This window comes from Homalodisca vitripennis, unplaced genomic scaffold (genome assembly GCF_021130785.1).
Source record: "Homalodisca vitripennis isolate AUS2020 unplaced genomic scaffold, UT_GWSS_2.1 ScUCBcl_3797;HRSCAF=9552, whole genome shotgun sequence".
Lineage (NCBI taxonomy): Eukaryota > Metazoa > Arthropoda > Insecta > Hemiptera > Cicadellidae > Homalodisca > Homalodisca vitripennis.
The window spans coordinates 1-22,310 of NW_025779931.1; the positions used below are offsets into that span (position 1 = coordinate 1).

Sequence of the window (22,310 nt, forward strand, 5' to 3'; positions counted from 1 at the left end):
GGTTGCCTTTGACTTCCTCTGAAAAAAATTAATTGTTAACCTATTTCAGGCCCTTAAAGTGGTAATTTTTAGTTTCTTTGTCTCATTGTCTTAACAGTCATATAATTATTATTTATGTGTCGTGACAATTAGTTTTAAGTGTATCAAGCCAGAAGAAAACATAATCTGTGTTACAATTTATTGATACCCTCTAATTTCAACCTCCAAAAAACCAGTGTGGCTGAAGATCAGTTTCTTTTTAAAAACAAATTTCCTTTATAAATTTCAAGGAAAAACCAGATTTCTGTGCTTACACAGTGCAAGTTGGCTTTCGGCTCCTAGAATATAAATGTAACTATTTATGAATTCCATTTTACATAATTATTACATTATATTACCTGGCCATTGATTCCATTAGTGGAGCAAACGGAATAACCCTTTGATGACCCCCTTGTCCATATTTGTATGCAAAGAAATCTGGAATTCCAAAAATATTATCTCAATTAGTATTTAGAGATCATTTGAGATTCATTGAGGTTGTTTGTATAATTTAAACTATTTTTTGTGATTTATCTAGAACCTTTGATAGTGATGAAGCATGAACTGTTTACTTTTGTAATTAAAAAATTTGATAATGGCTGAAAAATAATAATTCATTTGTGTTCAGTAATACTTAATTAAAAACAGATTTCAGATGTTCAAGGTAAAATTTTTTTCTTGGAGCAGAATGGAGACCAGTGATTTCTAGTGTGCCACAGGGTTTCTATACTTGATCCTATTTTATTTTTAAATTTTCGTAAACGACCTCCCTCCCAAGTATTCAAAACTGATACTAATTTGTTTAGCAATCAATAGAAATTAGTTATTACTCGGAAAAATTAACTGATAATTCTATCACAAAATGTATAAAGTAGTTTTAAGAGCAATGGTTTGAAATTGAAGAGTTCTAAAACACATTTCTTAAATTTCACGCATCCTATTCCAAAACAGATGCTTGTTCTAATATTAGATTGAAAAGTGGAGATATTTGTGCAATTTTCTAACACACACAGCATTTCTGAGAATAAAACTGAATGACAACTCTTAATTGGCAGCTCCAGATAAAATATGCTTCAAAAAAGCTGAGCGAGTCGATATTTTCCATAAAGATTATATTCGACTAGGATTCCTCCACACTGGCCTGAAATAGTTTTCAATTGTTACTGAAATTGTTGGAGCTATTTCAGAAACAGAACATCATAGAATATTCTATTCATCGTAGAATATTGGTGAGAAATTCAAGTTATTTCACAGTTATTTATAAAAACTGTTTCACTCTCCAACCGCAGATTCCCAAAAAACTGCTCTTTAAATTTAAATTTTGAATGGATCAGGAGGTTAGAATATCTTTTGGTGGCTATCACTTATATCAGGAGAGTTAAAAATATCATTCAAGAGAATTTGCCCACCTGTTCTCAATAAAAAATTGCATGCAAACCACAAATATAATATATATTGAAGCTAAAACCAATTTAATTTTTTTCTTTCTGAAGAATATATATATTAAATAGTAAACAATCTCGAAGGATCATAGAAGTATAGAAGAAGTGCTATACAAATCAATATTGATTGGCAACAAATAAACACTTTTTAATAATACTCACGCTGGTGCCAGCAAAAGGCCAAAAGAAGCTGCTTGCTGCAGTAGCAAGGACTCCTCGGTATGCCTCTAAAACCATCTTGGTTAGTTATCAGGTTGTTTGCTTTTATTTAATACACTGAAACAAAATTGTCATTGAGGTATCAAACAGTGAAGTTAATGAACATTATCCATTGGTTATTGTACTGCACATAATAAGATAAATTGTTTGTGTGGTTTGTTTACCTTGTAAAATCTTTAATAAGCCACCAGCGTTGGGGTGATATTGCTCTCTGTGTTTATGTATTTTCTAATCGGTATAACAGATTGACCTCACAATGTCTGAGACAAAACTACCATTTTTGAGTTTACCTCACCTCAGCAACTACTTAATGCTGACAAACTGCAACTGGTCACTTGTTTCCTATGGATAAGGTAACCCTAGTCTCTTTTGTGTTGTAAGCTGTAGTAGTGTATTTCTTGACCACTTTGAAGTCTTCTTGCTTTAAAGTATTGAGTCCAATGATTGCTAAAAAGTAAATTCTCCAATCCCTGTGGTGAGGTTTTTTTGTATTAAGTACAGATCGCCAGCAAGCAAATAATGTCAGCGGAAGAGCTGTATTCACATTTATTGAGACAGTACCATAGGTCTGAATTAGTAACAGCCTTTCACTACCTGGTCCAAATATTGTTGCCACACCCGACAATTTAGCTATTTTTCATATTTACTTTTCTCCACTCAGCTCAAATATGCCTCTTAGTTGCTGGGAAAAACAGGCTGATGGGGTCATCCCTGGTGATGACTGGTGGGACTTAGGCTCACTACTTTGTGACTATAATCCATGACACCTTCTATTTTGTGACAGACAGGAAGAAGGTATTGCCTCTATTCCTTTACAAACATTGGCTGAGCGAATTTCTAGATAAATTTAGTCTTTTTACTGATTCTGATCATGTCATGAATCCCTAGAACCCTATTTATGCAACTAAATCGGCTGGGTGTTGATGTCGAAAAACACAACTGGATGACACAAATGAGTGTACTCAACTTGAAAGTGCTTTTTGCTGTTCTATTATTCTCTCCTCTTTACCTAACTTCCACAACCTACATTTATACCACCATCGTAGTATTCACGAGTATCCACAGGAGCGGGAAGTTTGGCAGTTGTAACACCCCCCCCATTGATACAAAATATTCAAGGTATATTTTAACTTGCGTTAAACTGGGAGTATACTCATAATGGAACCATGTATCACAGTTTAAGTTTTGTTTTTATTTATTTTGATATTTCAACTACATCAGCTGACATAGCAAAACAAGACTTATGCTTGGTAATTTTGTTTGCTTCCACACTTCCTGCACTTCAGACGAGAGAGACAGGAAGTAATGGCCTTGAAAGCCTACTGATCGTCTCTCTCTTTGAACAGCTAATTTGTAATAGTCTTAACATAGTTCTGATTATTTTCATTGTTAGTACTAGTCATGTGTTCGTGACTTATGTTAATAATGATTACAGGTAGTAACAGTAGTAATAAAAAATATTACATAAATAAAAAGTATTAAAACCTTTCGATTTGCTTATTTTAAAAATATACTATTTCTTAAAAGAAATTGAACTTCATTCACTTTTAATGTTACATATTTCCTGGTATTGTTTTAATCAAACTTGTTTAAGACATATACAAAATTAGATGCTTATAAAAATGTGTTTTATAATTATTAATCTACCTATAAAAATAAAATTATGAGCTTTCACCCCTTTGGCAGTCAATGTCTGATATTATTAGAAGTTATTCAATAAGCCGTTTAATTTATTTTATAACATATTTTAATCAAATGTGTACAAAAACTTAAAGTTCGTATATTTTATGTTTTATTTTACACACAAGAACATGTTTTATTTAAATCAATTCAACCACTGTCAAATGCAATACATGGAGTGAAAAAATACAGTTTTTCATCTTTAGGCATTATCTAATTAGCTTCTGTGTACTCTATTTACACAGTTTTTGTTTAGAATAAAATTTTGATTAATTTCTTGGTAAAATAACATAGTATTGTTCCCCAAAGACGAAAAAGATGTTTTTTTCACTCCATTTTTTGTAGTTGAGACAGGTTTTCTCAAAAACTACTTAACTTACAGTTCTGAGACGTATGTTTTTTCCAATTTATCAGGTCAAAAAACCATTAGGAATGATTGAATTCTTAATCTATCTTACCAGAATTTCAAGGAGACCTTATTTTACATGGTGAGCTAAAATCCGGGCGAAATCTTTCGCTAAGCTGTAACTCGCTAACGAATCATTTCCGGACCAATGTTTATATAAATTATTTTCATTATTTTTACATGTAGATGAGCCTTTTCTCCATATATTTGTGAATCAGCCAGTATAAAATAGATATTATTTAAGTTATACAAATATACGCCCATATTTTCAAGTAAAATATATTAATAGTAGCAGCCCATTTCATAATGCATAAGTTCTCAGTAAAAAGTGGAGGATGTGTCTTTGTGGTGCTTAAGATTAAACCATTTTCTCAAGCCTCTCTGTTATTCAATTTAATATAGCCTTGTATTCTTGAAATTGTGTTAACGGGTGGTCTCCAAAAAGTACAATTTTTGCTTAAGTCATAGCTGCTTTTTTCAGAGCATAAAATAAGAACAATATGCTCTCAGATGGCTGTCAAAGTTACAATTTTTAATAAACTATATAAACATATTCCAGGTGAGTGCTGCCATATTCCAGCTTGACTAGGAAGTACGGAAAATTAATACTGGTAACCCACCTCCCCCACCCATTTGATCATCCTTAGACACGCTATTGACTACCATACCTTAATTGCTCCTTGTCTGTCATACAATTTCCCTTATGCTAAGGAGGCAATATGGGACATAAGTTTGAAATTTTTCTAGTCTTTGACAGATAGTTATTTTAAAATTACACCATGATTCAAATAGCTAATATAATTTTGCATACAAAACTAAAGTTAAAAAATACTGTTCAACTTAAAAACATTCTACATAAATACCTGATGTGAAACAATTTCTAACGAAAACAGGTAATTTATCAATATAATATCACAAATCAAGTATATATGACTTCATACGTTCAGAGTGACAACCAATTATCAGTTTCTTAAAATACTTTAGGTGGGAAGAGTAAGGTTAGGTAATATGCTCTTGTCTTATCAGATGTTTGTCAGTGATGTCTAAAATCATTGATGTGCCATACTTCAAGAGGCCCTGTTCTTATCATAATAGGCAAGGAAGGACCCACTTGTCATTGGATTACATATGTGACTTTCATAAGATTAAATTTGGATTTTAATCAAAGTATCAAGAATTTATTTTAAAAATCTCAAAGTTCAACAAGCCTTCTGTCATTTCGTTTATTTTAAATATTAATAGCATTCATTGAAAAAGGACTTATGGCAAGTATTATCAGGATTGAAAAATGTTATTGTTTATAGTAAAAAAGATCTGTACAATACGTAGATGCCTATTTTTAAAGTGAATTCTATTTCACACTTTATGTCATGCTTGGTAAGAAACCAGTTAATATTTGAAACTCCACTATTCTTTGTACCTTGTGCACATTATGAAACAACAGAATTTAACAATGGATTAACAACTGGGATTGTTTCAGTTAGTTGACAGGAAACAGTAAAGGGATTTCACATGTGGCTGTCCTACGAAATATCAAAATTACCATGTATTATTATTTTAGACATTTCTTTTACACATCATTGATAACTCTTGACGTTGGCATGTTATTAATGTACTTGTAACTGTTTAATTTATTTACAAACTCCATCATCTTGAAACTTTAAACAAAAAAATAACATTATAAGTATATAAACCTATTTTTAAAACACATGTGTTTGTATGTTTTGTGTGAATTGACTTTACAATCAATTTAAAATATGTTTGTAGATATGTTCACTTATTATGATTCAATTATATAATCCTACAACCTTTCAATGGTTGCCACCAACAAACCTTAATAAAAAAATATCGACAATAAAAGTTACTTGACAATTAAAAAAAAGAAAATATTTGCTTGATAAATTTGATTTACATTGTAAAATATACAAGATAAAAAATTGCATAAATGTAAATGGCTGCCATCCTCAAATCTTTTATTGTTTGAGACAAGGTAATGAACATAATATTCAAGAAATGTAAACTACTGTCTTAATACCAAGTTAAGTTAGATTGGCTAGAAATTATGGAAATTATAGTGTTCACTATTATTTCCATAGTGTTTCTGTGTAGTACTCAAACTTTGCAAGTTCAGTATCTGAAACCCCTGTAAGATATCAAATCCACATAAAATAAACTTTATTGTAAATAACCACAGAAGAATAAATAACGTTTTTGTTTTGCTGTACAATGCATATCATAGCTTAATTAAATTGCAACCATTAATTTTATAATCTTTGATGTTTAAAATTTGCAAGTATAAAAGTTGTCTTTTACTACATAATATTAAAAAAATGTCCTTTTGGGTCTGTATTTGAAATTAGTTTAAGTTAAAAATGTCTGCTTAAATACAAATGACCACCATCTAGAAAACATTGCATTGGCTAATGAATTAATCCAAGCTATGTGCAAATATTAACTATATACAATTTTAGTGTGGATCTATTAAAAAATTATAGCAGTTGCCATGATCACGAGCTTATGTTATATTACCTAAGCCCATACAGTCATATAATAAATATATATCAATTATTGTGTTATGCTGGTTTTGGGTTCTCGAGGCTAGATCGGAGAAAATACAAAAAACCTCCTGGAAATTCTGTCATGAGGGTAATATCACGTTCTATAAAACAAATGGATAGAGAGTAATTCAATGCTCTACCTTCTCCTCATTAACTATTATTGGATGTTGTTAATAAAAATTGAACTACTATTTAATTCTTGAGAACTGTTTTATAACATAAGTGCTCAGATGCTAATAAATAATAATAATATTTTGGGTTTCAAATTTGGCAACATTTATGTGTGTATATACATGTACACTTGTGTGCATGCATCATAAGATTCATGAACTAATAGAGAGCCACATCTAAGGGAAAAGACGATTCTACACCAATTCTGTTAACTATATAAGAATATCCTGTCAAAAAATAGCTAAAATTAAAAATATTAGCATAACCAAAAATATTATCATTAATATTTTGCAGTAAATGTAATAAGTTATAGAGTAATTTTTAGCCTTATAGAGCTAAAAATAACTGTACTGGGTAACTGTTTTCACACCTTAATGCACCCATTTATATACACACCACAAATTAATATTTGTTTGACCTTTTCAAGTTTTTATTGTTGTATAAAGAAATATTACAAACCTAAACACTGTTAACATGTTCTAACACTTTGTGTTGCTAAAAAAAGGACTGAAGCTAATTAAAGAAAGTACTTACCAAATAACTACTATGACCTTGGATAATCTCTGTCTCTCTCTTTCTCTCTCTCTTGTGATAATTAGCAGCTTGTCCTTGTTCAGGTTGACTTTAAATTTGAATTGAACTAACAAATATTAAAATCTTGCAATAATTAAAAACTTTAAATTTGTTTGTTGCACCATACTCTACATTACAAATAATGTAATGTAAAGTAAAATAGATTTAGTTGTTCTAAACTTTAAAAAACAATTACATATTAGGAACAGAATTTTCAAGAGGAGAAAGACAATTAAAAAATTATATCATACTAAATTCAAAATTTACTTGGAAATAGGTTACATGATATTCGTCATTATTTATAATAAAGAATGAACGGAATTAAAAAATATTTATTGTTTATAACGCTAGAACGCATTCAAAACAAGAATTAATCTATTTCTAAATAGATTTTTTTCAATGTCACTAGTAAATGATTACACATTTTCCAATATTAATTTTGATTTCTGTAAGACCTTCCAAAATGAAAGACTCCATCATCATTTAATTATCATTATCACAACTTTACAAATGAATTTTATATATATATATATATATATATATATATATAATATATATATATATATATATATATATGGAGTTGCCTGATGATGGAATCTTTGATTCCAAAGGCCTTGCAAAAATAAAATTAATCTTGGAAAATTTGTAATAGTATACTAGTGGTATTAAAGTAATTAATCTTTCAAATATTCCAAGAATCTTCATAAATCCATTATGTCAAAGTTATCAGAGCATAAATAAAAAATCTAGTTTGTATAATACAAGGGGTTTTCAAAAAGTAATTTTCTCTAACTTGTGCTAGTGATAACAGTTCTATGACCTTGAACTGATCCACTTATCCCTGTGTGAGCTAATTACAGTCAGGACTCCATATTTTGTTGCCTGTCAGTAATGAGACTGCAGTGTCTCATTAATTTTATAATAGCAAATAATGGAACTTTGAGCAGAAATTTATCACCACGTTTGTACTGTTTACGATGATGAAGAATATCAATTTAAAGATATCTTTGTTGATGAGAAATGTTCATTGAACAGAGGGAAAATGTTCATGATGGTGAGTACAGGGGGACCAGACGCCCGGCTTTAGGAGGACATGTCCTCCTTTGTAATGTTTGTCCTTCTGACTTTTGAAAATTATGTAAAATGTCCGGCTTTTTAGCGAACACTTAAATGTTTAAAAAATAGTTAGCATTGGAGTTCTTCCAATTTTCAAAGTCCCAAAGATAGGCCATTAAACATTATTGCAGCACACATGTAAATGCCATGGCATGTGAACTGCTGTTAGAATAAGTTGTATGTTGAGTGTTGTGTATAGTGTCACTGACTCACTGTTGCTTCTATCCGCTCAGACGCTCTGACACTACTACCCCTTGATTTCCTTTTCATGTACTATGAATTTTTTAACAATACATTATATATTTCTCTGTTATAGTGATAATCTTGCTTATATATGTCTGTGAATATTGTTTACTAATAATGTAATGAATTAATGAAATAAATTAATTCCAATTATTTTACAAATATTATCTTTAACATAATTTTTAATATTTTGTTTCAAGTTAGTTATAATTATAAAAAAGAAAAATTCTAATAATAATTCATTAAATCTTATGCTATATACAAAATAATAGCCTACAATGTACTTTTATCCATCAATATACAATTTAATAATATGAATTCTTTTATTTCATGGTTTTATAAGTAAAAACAATCCTATTAGAGTTTATTATTTGGATTACAAGCAATACAATACTAATTTATAATTTGTGTTTTTATAATAATATATAAATACATTTTTTTTTCACAAAGTTTATAAGAATATTTAATATTGCCCTCCTTTTTGTTTTTATGTCTTCTTTTTCACCCCCATAAGTCCCCTTTTTAGGAATTTGCATCTGGTCACCCTGGGTGAGTACATCTCCTGCTATTGACTGACCAATGGATTATATGACTGTCCTTGTTACACTCGAGATAACCATTCATCAAAGTGTGCTGAGTTCTAAGGGATTATTTCGGTCACCTCTGAGTTTTGACGCTAGGGCTGTGCCACATAACTTTGATCGTTACTATTCAAATATTTACTACCTGAGCCTCTCACTCCACAGATGACAGTCTGAGCGCACATTTTTTTTGTATGTCTCAATTTACAGCACTGGATGAGTTACTTCTTTTACAAATAGTATAATCACAACCAATGTCTTCTCCCTCAGCAAACCACTTGTAAATTCCAATAGGCATTTTAATAAAAACATCTTTTTGTATTTCAAAACAGGTACTTTGAATTACAACCACAATTTGGTTGTTTGGACCACCACAAATATAATGTCTCTTGTACAAAAGGATGAGAGAAAAAAATGTACTAAGTTATATAATATACAAGGGAAACCACTCTCTATACAAAATTTAAGAAGGAAAGAATAGCAAATGTTATAAAATAAAAAATTTATTCAAATTAACAACAAAACTACAAACAGTTTAACTTTCTTTCTTAGAATCCGAGGTTTCACCAGACTTCTGCTCCGACCCTGATGTTGGTTTGCTTGGATAGACAGCAAATAGACTTAGTTCAAATGCACAAACACAGAACGCAAAAACCGGTCTGAACCTGAAAATAAACAAGCTTGTTTGAAACATAACAGGTTTGTTGGCAAAATTGTTAAACGAACATAAAAATTTAGTGTTTACTTTGAGTAATTTAAATTCCAGAATCGCAAAAATTCAGAATCATGGAGCAGTTAATTAATAGAGATAGAATTAAGGGAAGTGGGCCCTCATGTCTTCAACACACCTAAAACACAAATTAATCTTCTAAAACAATTTGGCGTCTTGATTCCGTGAATATTTTTCTCACTAAATGAAGTATTTGCTCTTCTCATAGAAAGAGTTTGGGTAAATAAATTACAACTCTAAAAAGTAATTTCAAAACGATTCATCAGACCAGCTTGCTGATTAAGCTAAACTGTTGTAAGAGCACCATCTATGAAAATAATTATTAAACTTTAATATTCTGTAATTTTTAGAGGTTCTCAGTTTATATGTTTTAAGAATAGTGAAATTAATATTACAATAGCAATAGGCTACACAGTTTATAATACAAGAAAGGTAGGAGTACTCCCTAGACTTTTTAATTTGGCCAAAATTAGATAGGTGGCCAAAGCAGTCGATATGCCTTGCTCGAGGCTCAAGTAATACACTGGAGAACAGTTGTTTGCCTGACTCCATTTAGTGGTTGGAACTCCAACATGCCATTGGTTGACAAAAAAAAAGGATTTTATTTGTCCATTATATATTCAAACTAGATCAGCAATCATAGTTGTTGACCTTTCCCTTTTGAGAAGCCATGTTGTTTCTTTGATTAAGAGGTTTATTTCTTGAAGGTGTAGAAGCAATCTTTAAAAAGTTACTTTTTCAATAATTTTTTGAGGCACAGCTAGATAGAAGGGAGATGGGTTTGGTAGTTAAAACTGGTTCATCTTTCTTGCCCTGTTTATGTATGGGATAATAATATTAGCAGTTTTTAAGTCTAGAGGGAAAGATACCCTAATTTAAGGAAGATATGTTTACAAATAGCTAAAATACGGAGGCAAAAGTGTTTTATTCCACAGAGTTTTATATAATTTTTATACCTTAGATGCCTATTTTTAAAGTAAATTCTATTTCACACTTTATGTCATAGCTTTGGTAACCAATACAGTTAATATTTGAAAATTGGCACTATTCTTTTGTACCTTGTGCACATTTATGAAACACAGAATTTTGGACTATGGGATTAACAAACTGGGATTGTTTTTTCAGTTGGTTGACAGGAAAACAGTAAAGGGATTTTCACATGTGGCTGTTTGTACGAAATGGTCAAAATTAACATGATAATTATTATTTTAGACATTTCTTTTACACATCAACTGAATAACTTCTTGGACATTGGCATGTTATTAATGTACTTGTAAACTGTTTTCATTTCATTTACAAACTCACATCATCTGAAACCCTTTAAAACAAAAAATAAACATTATAAGCAAATAAACCCTATTTTTAAAACACATGTGTTTTGTAATGTTTTGTGTTAATTGACTTACAATCCAATTTGGAAATATGATTTTGTTCAATATAGTTCACTTATTATGAATTCAATTACATAAATCTCTACAACATTTTCAATGGGCTTTGACTTTGTCCTTGATTACACTGGAGATAACCATTCATCAAAGTGTGCGCGTTCTGGGGGGATTATTTTCAGTTTAGTTCTGACCACTAGGGCTGTTCCACATAACCCTTTGATCGTTATAATTCAAAAATTACTACCCAAGCCACTCACTCACACAGAGGCAGTCCTGAGCGCTCATTAGTATGACCTCAAATTTACAGCATTCGGATGGAATTACTTCTTTTTAAACTAGCATAATCACAGTCCAATGTGGTTCTCCCCTCGAGCAAACCATGTTGTAAATTCCAAAAGGCATTTTAATAAAAACATCTTTTTTTGTGTTTCAAAACAGGTACTGTTCGAATTACAACTAAAATCTGGTAGTTTTGGATCAACCACAATATATCAGGGCCATCCGTAAAGTCAGTACCCGTTTGTGTGAAATAAAGACATAGAAGTAAATATTAAACAAATATAAACATTTTTAATTGAATAGAGCGTTACCTTAAACTACTTCTACCGCAAAACTCTCCAAGGCAAATTTAAGCATTTGTATCATAACGCGTTGGACGAGTTTTTGTATTCCTCGTCATAATTCCTCAGCGCCAGCCCGATTGAAATACGTAGTCCACGCCTTTCTTTCTAAGTGTCTTCATCGCTGTCAAACTCTTTTTCCCGCCCAAAAAAACTCTAATTTTGTTAAAGAGGATGAAAATCAGAAGGGGCCAAATCCGGGCTAAACGGTGGATGGGTCAAAAATTTCCCAATTGAATTGCTGCAGATGTTGTTGTGTTTATCCCCGCTGCAATGAAGGCCTCCTGGCAATTGTCATGGAGGAAGAATTGACGCCATCAGGACAATAGACCTCTCCGTCAGATTTTTGTATTGCCCGCCGTTAATTTCTTTAATGTTTCAACAATACGCATTAGCGTTAATAGTGTCTCCCACGGGCCATAAAATCAATAAGCTCAAGTACCCCATGTCGGATCCTAAGAAAATGGTTTGCCATAAGTTTTTCCTGGTGGACAGAACAGTCTTGATTTTTTTGGTTTCTTTGGTGAATTGAGTTATTATGCCAACTCCATTGACTGTCGTTTACTCTCAGGTTAAGTATAACAAACCCACGTTTTCCATTCACCAGTAACTATGCGAATTCAAGAACGTGTCTGCTTATCAACAGAAATAACAGTTCAAAAAATTTGTGAATGCTCTAGCATCCATACGCTTAGGTTTTGTGCTCATCTGTAAGCATGCGAAGTGAACCCAACCTTGCACAAATATTTTGAATTATGCAGAGATCGTCTATGACAATTTAGTCATGAACAAATGTTCGAGAAGAAAACATTGGGGAAATGTTCACAGATGTCATCAATTGTGGACTGTGACGCGCTGATCGTTCCTCACCTGAAATTCGGTCTACTGACCTCAGCAGTTGATCTGTCATGACAGATGGTCTCCCTTGAACGCTCATCGTCGAGTGTCGATGTGTTCCCCCTCCCAAAGTTTCATTACGACACCCGAGCGCGCGAACAGATGACTCCTTCCATCACATTGTCTTCCCATACACTTCCTTTTAATTGGCGATGAATAATCACAAGGTCCGAACGTTTCTTGCGTTGGGGGAATTTTATTACAGCCCTCACCATTCACAACATGGGCGGCGTTTTCAATTTTTTTAAACATTATGGACTGCCACAGAAACAACACAGGGCATTGCTAGCGACACGGAAACCTTGTAACAGAGAAGGCAGACAAGCCACTGAAGCAAGATCTGACCCATTGACCGGAGCCGGCTACTCGCAGTCGCCAGCGCCTCACGCGGCGGAAAACGGGTACTACTTTCTCCGGATGGCCCTCGCTAATTTCTCTTGTCCATCTGAGGCCATGAGGGTTAGAGAAAAAAATGTACAATCTCGCACAAGGGGAAACCACTCTTATATACCAAAATTTAAGAAAGGAAAGAATAGCAAATGCGTTATAATAAATAAAAAATTTAATCAAATTAACAATAAAACTACAAACAGTTTCCAACTTTCTTTTCGTAGAATCCGATGGTGTCACCAGACTTCTGCTCCTACTTCCTGATGGTTGGTTTGCCTTGGATAGATAGCTAAACAGACTTAGCTCAAATGCAAAAAACACAGAATGCAAACCGGTCTGGAACCTCGAAAATAAACAAGGTTTGTTGTGAAACATAACAGGTTTGTAGACCAAAAGTTTGTTTTAAACCGGAATATAAAAATTTAGTGTTACTTTGAATTAAAATTCCAGAATCGGCAAAAATTCAGAATCATGGAGCAGATTTAATATAGAGAGTAGAATTAAGGGAAGTGGGCCCCTCATCTTCAACAAAATGCACACAAATTTCTTCTGCACAATGTCTTGATTTTTGTGAATGTTTTCTTCCGAAATGAAGTATTTGCTATTCTTATTAGATAGAGTTTAGGTAACTAAATTGCAACTCTAAAACTCTGTAAGACTGCCATGGAAATATTATTAAATTTATATTCTGTAATTTTAGAGCTTCTCAGTTTTTTCTTCTAAGAATAATGAATTTACATAGAAATATGCTACACAGTTATAATACAAGGTAGGAGTACCCCAGACTTATAAACTCCACTAGATCAGCAATCACAGTTGTCGTTGCCTTTCCTTTTGTGAAGCCATGTTGTTTGTTTGTTAAGAGGTTATTTCTTGAAAATGTGTAAGTAATCTTTAAAAACTAATTTTCAATAATTTTTAGGCAGTAGGTAGAAGGGAGATGGGTTGGTAGTTGGCTGGTTCATATTTATTTCCTTGTTTGTTTTGGATATATTTTAGCATTTTTTAAGTCTGGAGGAGATTATGCCTTGTTTAAGGGACATGTTACAAATAGCTAAAACAAGATTCAAAAGTGTTTTCCCACAGAGTTTGATAATTTTTTATATGTTATCAATATTTTAGTTGATGGTTTAGACTTAATGGAATTTATAACTGTTTGTATCTCTTCAGTTGTTGCAGAGAGAAGCATAGGCAAAGGGGTTTCAATTTCAATGAGGTTTCCCTGGAAATAGTTACAACTCATTTGGTTGCTGAATGTCTCTTCTGAAGTTCTATAAAAAATGAGTTAATATTATTTGCAGTTTCTGCGACATCTGTAACCTTTTGCCACCCATTGTTAAGCATTTCATAGATACTGGCTGAGCTGCATGGGCTGCTTTCTGTTCGCTATTTATAATTTCCCATATTGCTTTGCTCTTGTTGCTAGCCTGACAGATGTGTTCAGTGCTTGCTTCAAGTCATAAGATTTATTTTTTCCGGTTGCTTCAGTTTTTTGTTTCTGGTTTCCTGATAGTCTGTACTATTCCTGTGCCTTAAGAAATTCTTCTTTTAGGATCTTTGTTTTTTCATTGTAAGTAATTTGTGTATGCACTCTCTGGATAATCCGAGATTTTCTGTGTGGACAAGCACAGTTTAAAGTGCTTGTAATGGTATTGCTAAAGTTGTTGTAACCTTTGTGATGTAAGATCCCAATGACAGTAATAAAAGCAGCTAAATCATGATTGTGTAAAGTTTTGGCTCATTTGGTTAATTCTTCTCTAGTATCAGGCTTATTTCCTGAGAAGCTTAAACTATCCAAAATAATACATATAGACAAAAAAGGTAATGAGAAAGACTTGAAAAATTAAAGGCCAATATCTTGTGTCCAGTAATTTCAAAATTTTTGGAAAAGGCCATGCACATATGATATTATGAATATTTAGAAAAATATCATATCCTTGATGACATGCAACATGGATTTCGTGAAGAAAAGTTAGTTTTGTCTGTAGTAATTTCATTTTTAGAAACTTGTAATAGAGTCTATTGATAGATGTGTAAGTGCAGTAGGAATTGTTATGGACATGTCAAATGTGTTTGACAGTGTTGAGCATTCCATTTTGCTTTCCATTGTTGGAGCTGTTTCAAATTACAAGTATGTTCATAAAATATTTACTGCTACAGTAAGAAAGTAGTAACTGAGTTGAAAATATAGATAAGAAGTCCCAAAATGAGCCTTTTAAAACTTACTATACTCTTAGTTTAAATTAATGATATTTGACAAAATACTGTACATTCATTCATTGTATGGTTGTACTCGTACATTCATAGCTCATGCTGTTATGCTCGTTATACATTTTGGTTATGTGTGGAAACATACTTTTAGAAGCTGTGCTAGAAAGAATAAACTTGATTGAATTGCACTTAGTCCTATAAGGACTTCTTTCATGACTGGGCTTCTTTCAGATAAATAAGATATTCAGAATTGACAAGGATGAGGGTTGGGGTCACCTTCTGCCAAGGTTCCATATGTGTCCATCATAAAGAGCGATGTGGGGCACTATCTCAGACAAGCCATCTTAGAAGAAGGAGAGGCTTGTTCTGTTCTAGTTTCTCCCAGTTATCACGGGCTGGAGATGGTACTTCCTAGCATTTAGATTTAAAAAAATCTTTAATACTAAAGGAGCTCCACCCACTCATAGCAACCATCCTTCACAGTAAACTACACCTATCAATCAACCCTTCACTTCAATATCTCGTAAACCAATAAAAATTCCATTCGGACTGCTTGTGATTTCTGATTTGACAATCATAATTTACTACTGGCCATTGATCCCTTGTCAGTAATTGGTTATTGCGAGGAGGCATGTTGTGAACTGTATTATTTAGTTCTGTTTGTAATAATTAGTATTGTTTTATTCAAACAATGTTTTAGAGATAGAGTGCATGGAATATACACACACAACATGTTTGGGAATCAAGATGGCGCCGACGACAAAAGTGGCTCAAATTTGTACTGTGTGTGATAAACCCGTTACGGACCGGCAAAACTCAGTGGGGTGCTATGCTTTTTGCAAAAAGTGGTATCATACAGCGTGTGTCGGATTATCAGCAAAGGATTTTGCAAATCTTAGAAGTATCCATAAAAAAATATCGTGGTACTGCGAACCATGCCGTATTGAGGTTAAGAAGATGATAGAGAACAAGTCTGATCAACCTGTTGCAAATAGCGAAGAGGATGGGAAGGCAAGTCTATCTATTGTACTCGATGAATTGACAACTATAAGTGAAAATTTGTTAAAATTAAATGCCAGAGTTTCTAAAATTGAAAATGTTTCAAATAGGGCCTAGGACATTGTCTTCTGCGTTATCACCGAATTGTAGTAGCAGTGACGTCATTGATGTAATGGACGAACACGAAATCATGGATCAAACCGGTGGCTATGTCAAACCTATTGAGGACGAAACGGTCATGGAAAGTAGTTCCAAATCTAACATGTCGTCCGAAAATGTAAATAAATGGAAAACTGTACAGACAAGGGCGCAACCAACGAAATATAACTCGAACTGTAGTCAGGAATGAAAATAAAATGAAACCTGAAAGAATAAAATCATCAAGTGAGGTCATTGTTGGTACGTCCAAAAATCACTCCGCCACCATTACACCGGCCGGCAAGAAAGCCGTTTTGTTTGTGTCCCGTCTAGGAATGAAAGTTACATCGAGTGAAATTACTGAACACGTCAAACAATATTGTACTGGTGAAGTTGATTGTGAAGAGGTGAAAACGAAGTTCCCGGGATACAGGTCATACAAAATAAGTATCCCATTTGAAGACAAGGACAAACTGTTGAAACCTGACATCTGGCCCGAGGGTCTTTTGGTTTGTAACTACAGTTTTCGTAGAGGTAGGCCAACTCGAAATAGGCTTGATAGTACACTCCCAGCCTCTGGTGAAAATTTTTTTAGGATTAGGCCCATGGCAGAGGAGCCGCTTAAGGACTTAAATCTTACAATTAACGACCCAAGACATGTTAACAAACTTTTAGGGCCTAGGCCTAGTTCTGATGTAAATAGACAATGTAGGCCTACTAGTAAACTAAAAATTGCCAGCCTAAATGTTCAGTGTATTAAAAATAAGTGTGATCTAATAACTCTGTTTATTCAAGAAGTAAATTGTGAAGTACTATGTTTATCCGAACATTGGTTAACTTATGAGGAAAGTTGTTGTTACCAGACCTTGGGTAACCTAGGCCTTACCAACATCTACTGCCGTAGTAATCATAAAAACGGAGGTGTAGCCATTTTTTTTCCTCTAGTAAATTAAACTGCAAACAAATTAATCTTGATGCTTATTGTGTTGAAATGGTTTTGGAATTGACAGCTGTAGAGATGTCTAATGTGTCCACCATTCTTGTATCAGTGTACAGATCTCCATCTGGGGACTTTGAGCATTTTTATTGACCTGCTTGATTTGTGCTTAAACTACTTGTCCAAACTTAAAGTTAAGAATATAGTTCTCTGTGGCGACTTCAATATACACTTGGAGATACCCTCTAGAGAAGAGGCCGCATTCTCAAACCTTCTGCGTAGCTACGGTCTCTATATAACATCTCGTGTGCCCACCCGTGGGCTGCTTGTTTGGACGCTGCGGCCACTAACGCTGACTCGTGGAACACAGAAACTGAAGTGGTCAATCCCCTCGTAGCTGACCATGGAGCTGTGGTGCTGACGATTTCAACAGACATGGTAAGACCCTGCACCAATTCTTGGCTTGCTAATTACAGGATTGAAAAGAGAGTTATAAATTCAAATAACCTGTCCTTGCTACGTAGGGAATTAATGAATGCCCAGTGGAAATTAAGCAAAACACCTATTGACCCTGCTGCTAATTTTGAATCTTTTTTCTGACATTTAAAGGACAAATTCGACTCTTTGTTTCCTGTAAAGTTTTTCAAGCATAAGCATAATGAGCTTAAACCATCTTTACTCCAACAGAGGACCCAAGGTTAAACAATGGTACACCCCTGAACTTGCTAAAATGCGTGCATCTGTTTTGCTTCTTCATGACTATCATAAGAGTGCTGGTAACCTGGCTCTTAAGGATGTTTATTACAAAATGTACTGTGAAAGGAAAAGGGAGTACAGTTGGATGGTCAAGGAGGCTAAAAAGAACAGTAATACTAACCACATCTTACAATCTTCCAATCCATGCAAGTCTGCTTGGGAAATAGTAAACAGTCACAGGAAATCTGGTCCTGTCCCCATGACTATGGCGACTCCTGATGAGTTCAATAATTATTTTGCCAATGTAGCTGATAACATCATTTCAAAGCTTGCCTGATGTGCAGACAGACCCTGTTGCAACAATGATGGACCCTATTACCAGGACTGAGGCTTATTAAGTGGAAGGAGGTGAGTACCATTGAAGTACTAAGCATGGTTAGGGATTTAAGGACTCAAGGAGCCAGGATGTTCATGGGTTGTCTACATTTATTTTGAAATCTGTAATAAATGAGATTGTAGGGCCTCTTACTTTAACTGTTAATGCATGCCTCAGAAATGGGATATTTCCAGAGATTCTGAAAACCTCTCGAACAGTACCAGTCTTTAAAAAGGGCGATCCCATGCTGCCATCTAACTTTCGTCCGATCTCCTTGGTGCCTATCTTTTCCAAGGTGTTTGAAACCATAATGAAAACCCAACTTATGGAGTACTTTGAGCAGAACAAATTGCTACTTGACGCTCAACATGGGTTTAGAAGGGGACGCTCAACAACAACAGCCATGCTTAGCCTAGTTGATAGGATTACTGAAGCTTTTGAGGACAGAGATTCCGTTTTACTTGGTCTATGTGATCTAAGTAAAGCGTTTGACGTAGTTTTCCCACGAAATTTTTGTCAGCAAAGTTACGAAAATACGGGATAGGGGGCACAGTGCTAAGCAGCGTCTGCAATTACTTGTCCAATCGTAAACAGCTAGTGTCCACTTATGGGGGCTTCTTCAAACACCAAAAGTATCCTGCATGGTGTTCCACAGGGATCTGTTCTCGGGCCGTTTTTGTTCACCATCATGATCAATGACCTGCATATGAACGACCAAACTTTGTTATTTGCAGACGACACGACCCTGATGAGCAGAGGGAGCGACATCACCCAACTACGTTTGGAAGCCAGTTACCTACTAGAGGAGGCTAAAGATTGGTTCAACTGTAATAGACTTAAGATAAATGAAGAAAAAACTCAGACGCTGCTTTGCACTCTGAAGACTGGGGTCCCCTTCCAGGAGGCGGTAAAGCTGTTGGGGTTCTGGCTGGGACTCTAAGTTAAGTTGGAACGACCACTTATCAAAGGTATGTACCAAACTCTCTCGAGTCATTTACCTCCTGAGGAAGCTAAGGGCTTTGATAACCAGACCTTATCTTTTGACTGTGTATCATGCCCCTTTTTCATAGTCACCTGATGTATGGCATTGTGCTGTGGGGACATTCCCCGGCGGCTGTTCGGGATGTATTGCTGCTGCAGAAAAAGGCCTTAAGAATCTTAACATCATCGGCCCCACGCGCGAACACTGCCGGCCCCTTTTTATGGAACTCGGCGTTTCTCACCGTATACAGCCAGTACATCCTCAACACCCTGGTGCTTCTTAGGGAGAACTTGGCTGATTTTGTGACCAGAGACAACGTGCATAAATATAACACCCGCCGAGCTCAGGACCTCGACATGCCCCGCTGTCGTCTCAGTGGCACTCAAAAGGCCTACCCACAGTCTGCAATCAAGATTTTTTAACACTTTGCCGCAGAATGTGCGAGTACTGGAAATGAGAAGATTTTAAAAAGGTGTTAAAGGATCGTTTGCTTGAGAGGCCTCTGTACTCCCTGGAAGAACTAAATCATGAGCCACTTTTTTAACTTTCACGTCGTACGCCATCTTGTAAATATTTTGTAATGTATTTTTACATGTTTTAATTATCTATTTATTGTACACTGTGTGTATTAATGACGCAGTCTATCTGACAAGTGTCGGTCAGCGACGTAGATCACAAGTATTCAAGTATTCAAGTAAGTATTCAAGTAAGTTGTGATTTCTGACTTCCGCTTGTCACAATCGGTAAAAAGTTTATGTTTATTTTAACATGTTTTTTCAGTCTATACATCGGAAACATCAGTTTACATAGTTGTGAAACAAAGTGTCACTATTTTTTTCACTTAACAATGAAAAATGACCAAAAAATTGTATTATCTTAAAATAAACATACAAATTAAAGTAGGAACTGTGTAAAAAGAGCTGAGGAATTGAAGTCTGACAATTCCACTATGAATTGAATAATTGAGAATCATAACTATTCCATACTTTATTTATATTGAGCTGTGTGCAATTAATTTTGGTTAATGAGAGTATGAAAGTTGTCTCACATTGTTTCTTATAACATGTCAGCCCGTAATTAGTTTTTGTCTTATTGTACATATTTTGAGATTGTCACATACGTACGGTTTTCTTTTTTTGACTAATAAATGACATTTTACTTTCAGTATGAAATGAACAACTATAAGTTCCTCACCTGGAGAGCTACTTTGTTTATCGCAATGCCGTACAACGTCCACAGAAACGTGACACAGAGCGCTGACACTATTATCGGGAATGGCAGGTCCTTTGTACTCTTTGATGCGATCACGTATTTCTGGAATTGAAGAAATGAAATATAGTACATATCACATACACTGAAATACTTACAAAAACAATAATTCTGTAGGGAACTGAAAAGCATGGGTAATGTTTATTAGCCAGCATGGGAAGTTCAAGGGAAATTAAATCGAACTGCTCAGTAAGGCAGATCTCAAAATGCATATTCCCACCAAAACATCATGAAAAGTCTCTTATGAACAATGAATATTGTATACAACATTCCAACTTTGTTCAAAAATTCGTACAAGAATTATCAAGCCATTGATATAAATAAACATTTAAAAAAATAATTAACTGATAGATTGAATTTCTTAGAACAGTGTAATGATCTTTTTACAACTAGAATAAAAAACTTCCGAACAAAGAAGAAAAACTATTTGTTTATAAATACAATCCCCATTGCACAGACATTAAAAACAAAAATCACACCTAGGGAAATGACACAAATTGGCAAATAGAAATAGAACAAAAGAAAATTCAAGACCACTAAACATAAAAAACAACTCTAAGGCTTTTTAATTAATGTATAATTTAAAGGTCTTTGACCGTTAATAATGATTTTACTGGTAAAATACTAATTGACACTTTTGGTGTCAATTGCACTTAGGAAGTTACTTGATCGACAACAAATGGGTATGCTAACGTTTCCAGGGTTACAAATGTTAAGAGATGGGGGTTTGTTAATTAAAAAAATGTAAGCCAATGGTTTATGAGTACAATTTAAACATTTACACATTGAAATATAAAGATAATTTATCATATTTGTACATTCGATTTTGTATTATTTGTTTGTTAACAGAAAAACTTTATTTTGAATCATTACTTGTTTTAAATTTATCAAATGTTTCATTTTGTAAATTAAAAGAGTTAGATTAAATTACTGGGTTGGATTTAATATCTATTATTTTTATTGATACATGGAGTGAATAAGATCAACTATTATAATACAAATAGGGTTTTACAACTTACTAATAAAAATATATTTTACAAAAAATATTATTTTGTTTCAAACTATTCACAAGTGTGACATGTTGAATCGTGATTTCTTTTTATTAATAGTTAAAGGTTGCAAATATAACTTGGCAAAGCAAATTTTGGTTACAAAAAAAATTGCAGTTTTGTGACTGCAATGTTTGTGTTATTCATGTTGTTTTGATTTTATAAGTCAAAATTTCTGTCTAAACCTTTTTAACTATACTATATTAAGTGCTTTAACTAGATATATAAGTGTAATGTAACTTCAAGATTTTTTAATTGTATAACATGTGTGCACATTATGTATAAAGATGATTTGAATTTGATTTGGAATCAAAGTCAAAGTAAAAAATCTCTTTATTTACATAGTCTTCAAGTGGCGTCAACATGATGTTAGGGAATCGCTGTTTCAGTATGTTACATCGGCATAAATGTGTTGCAGCATTAAACTTATTGTTACAGAGGTGACAATTATTGGAACTCTCTTTTTCAGACAAACTTACAACAGCATAAAGATGGTACAGCATTAGACTTATTGTAACAGCGGTTACAATTGTGGCAAACCTAGCTTCCAACAGCGACTTGTCCTCGTAGAGTGTATAAGCTGTTAATGGTACCAATATGGTTGACCATCGTAGCATGCAC

General features: G+C 33.7%; 1 protein-coding gene across 2 annotated transcripts; it reads right to left on the reverse strand.

Moving 5' to 3' along the window:
* Window positions 1-376: 376 nt before the first annotated feature.
* LOC124372689 (sugar transporter SWEET1-like) lies at window positions 377-22,310 on the reverse strand. 2 transcript variants are annotated; one of them, XM_046831099.1, is made up of 4 exons: window positions 22,169-22,310; window positions 20,566-20,685; window positions 1,623-1,736; window positions 377-456 (listed from the first exon to the last, which is right to left on the reverse strand). In XM_046831099.1, the coding sequence occupies exons 1-3, from the start codon at window positions 22,304-22,306 to the stop codon at window positions 1,725-1,727; spliced, it is 270 nt and encodes an 89-aa protein (XP_046687055.1). In that variant the 5' UTR covers window positions 22,307-22,310; the 3' UTR covers window positions 377-456; window positions 1,623-1,724. The 2 variants fall into 2 exon arrangements, with proteins under 2 accessions (XP_046687055.1, XP_046687054.1); XM_046831098.1 differs by lacking the exons at window positions 377-456; window positions 1,623-1,736 and adding an exon at window positions 9,554-9,672.

What these genes read in the sequence shown, in the direction of transcription:
- LOC124372689 (XM_046831098.1), bottom strand. Translation starts at nt 22,306, where the DNA reads ATGCTACGATGGTCAACCATATTGGTACCATTAACAGCTTATACACTC. An exon ending in TGTACCATCTTTATGCTGTT is followed by an intron (nt 20,686 to 22,168) that starts GTAAGTTTGTCT and finishes CTTCAATTCCAG; the next exon opens with AAATACGTGATCGCATCAAA. An exon ending in TAAACAAAGTAGCTCTCCAG is followed by an intron (nt 9,673 to 20,565) that starts GTGAGGAACTTA and finishes GTTTATTTTCAG; the next exon opens with GTTCAGACCGGTTTTTGCGT.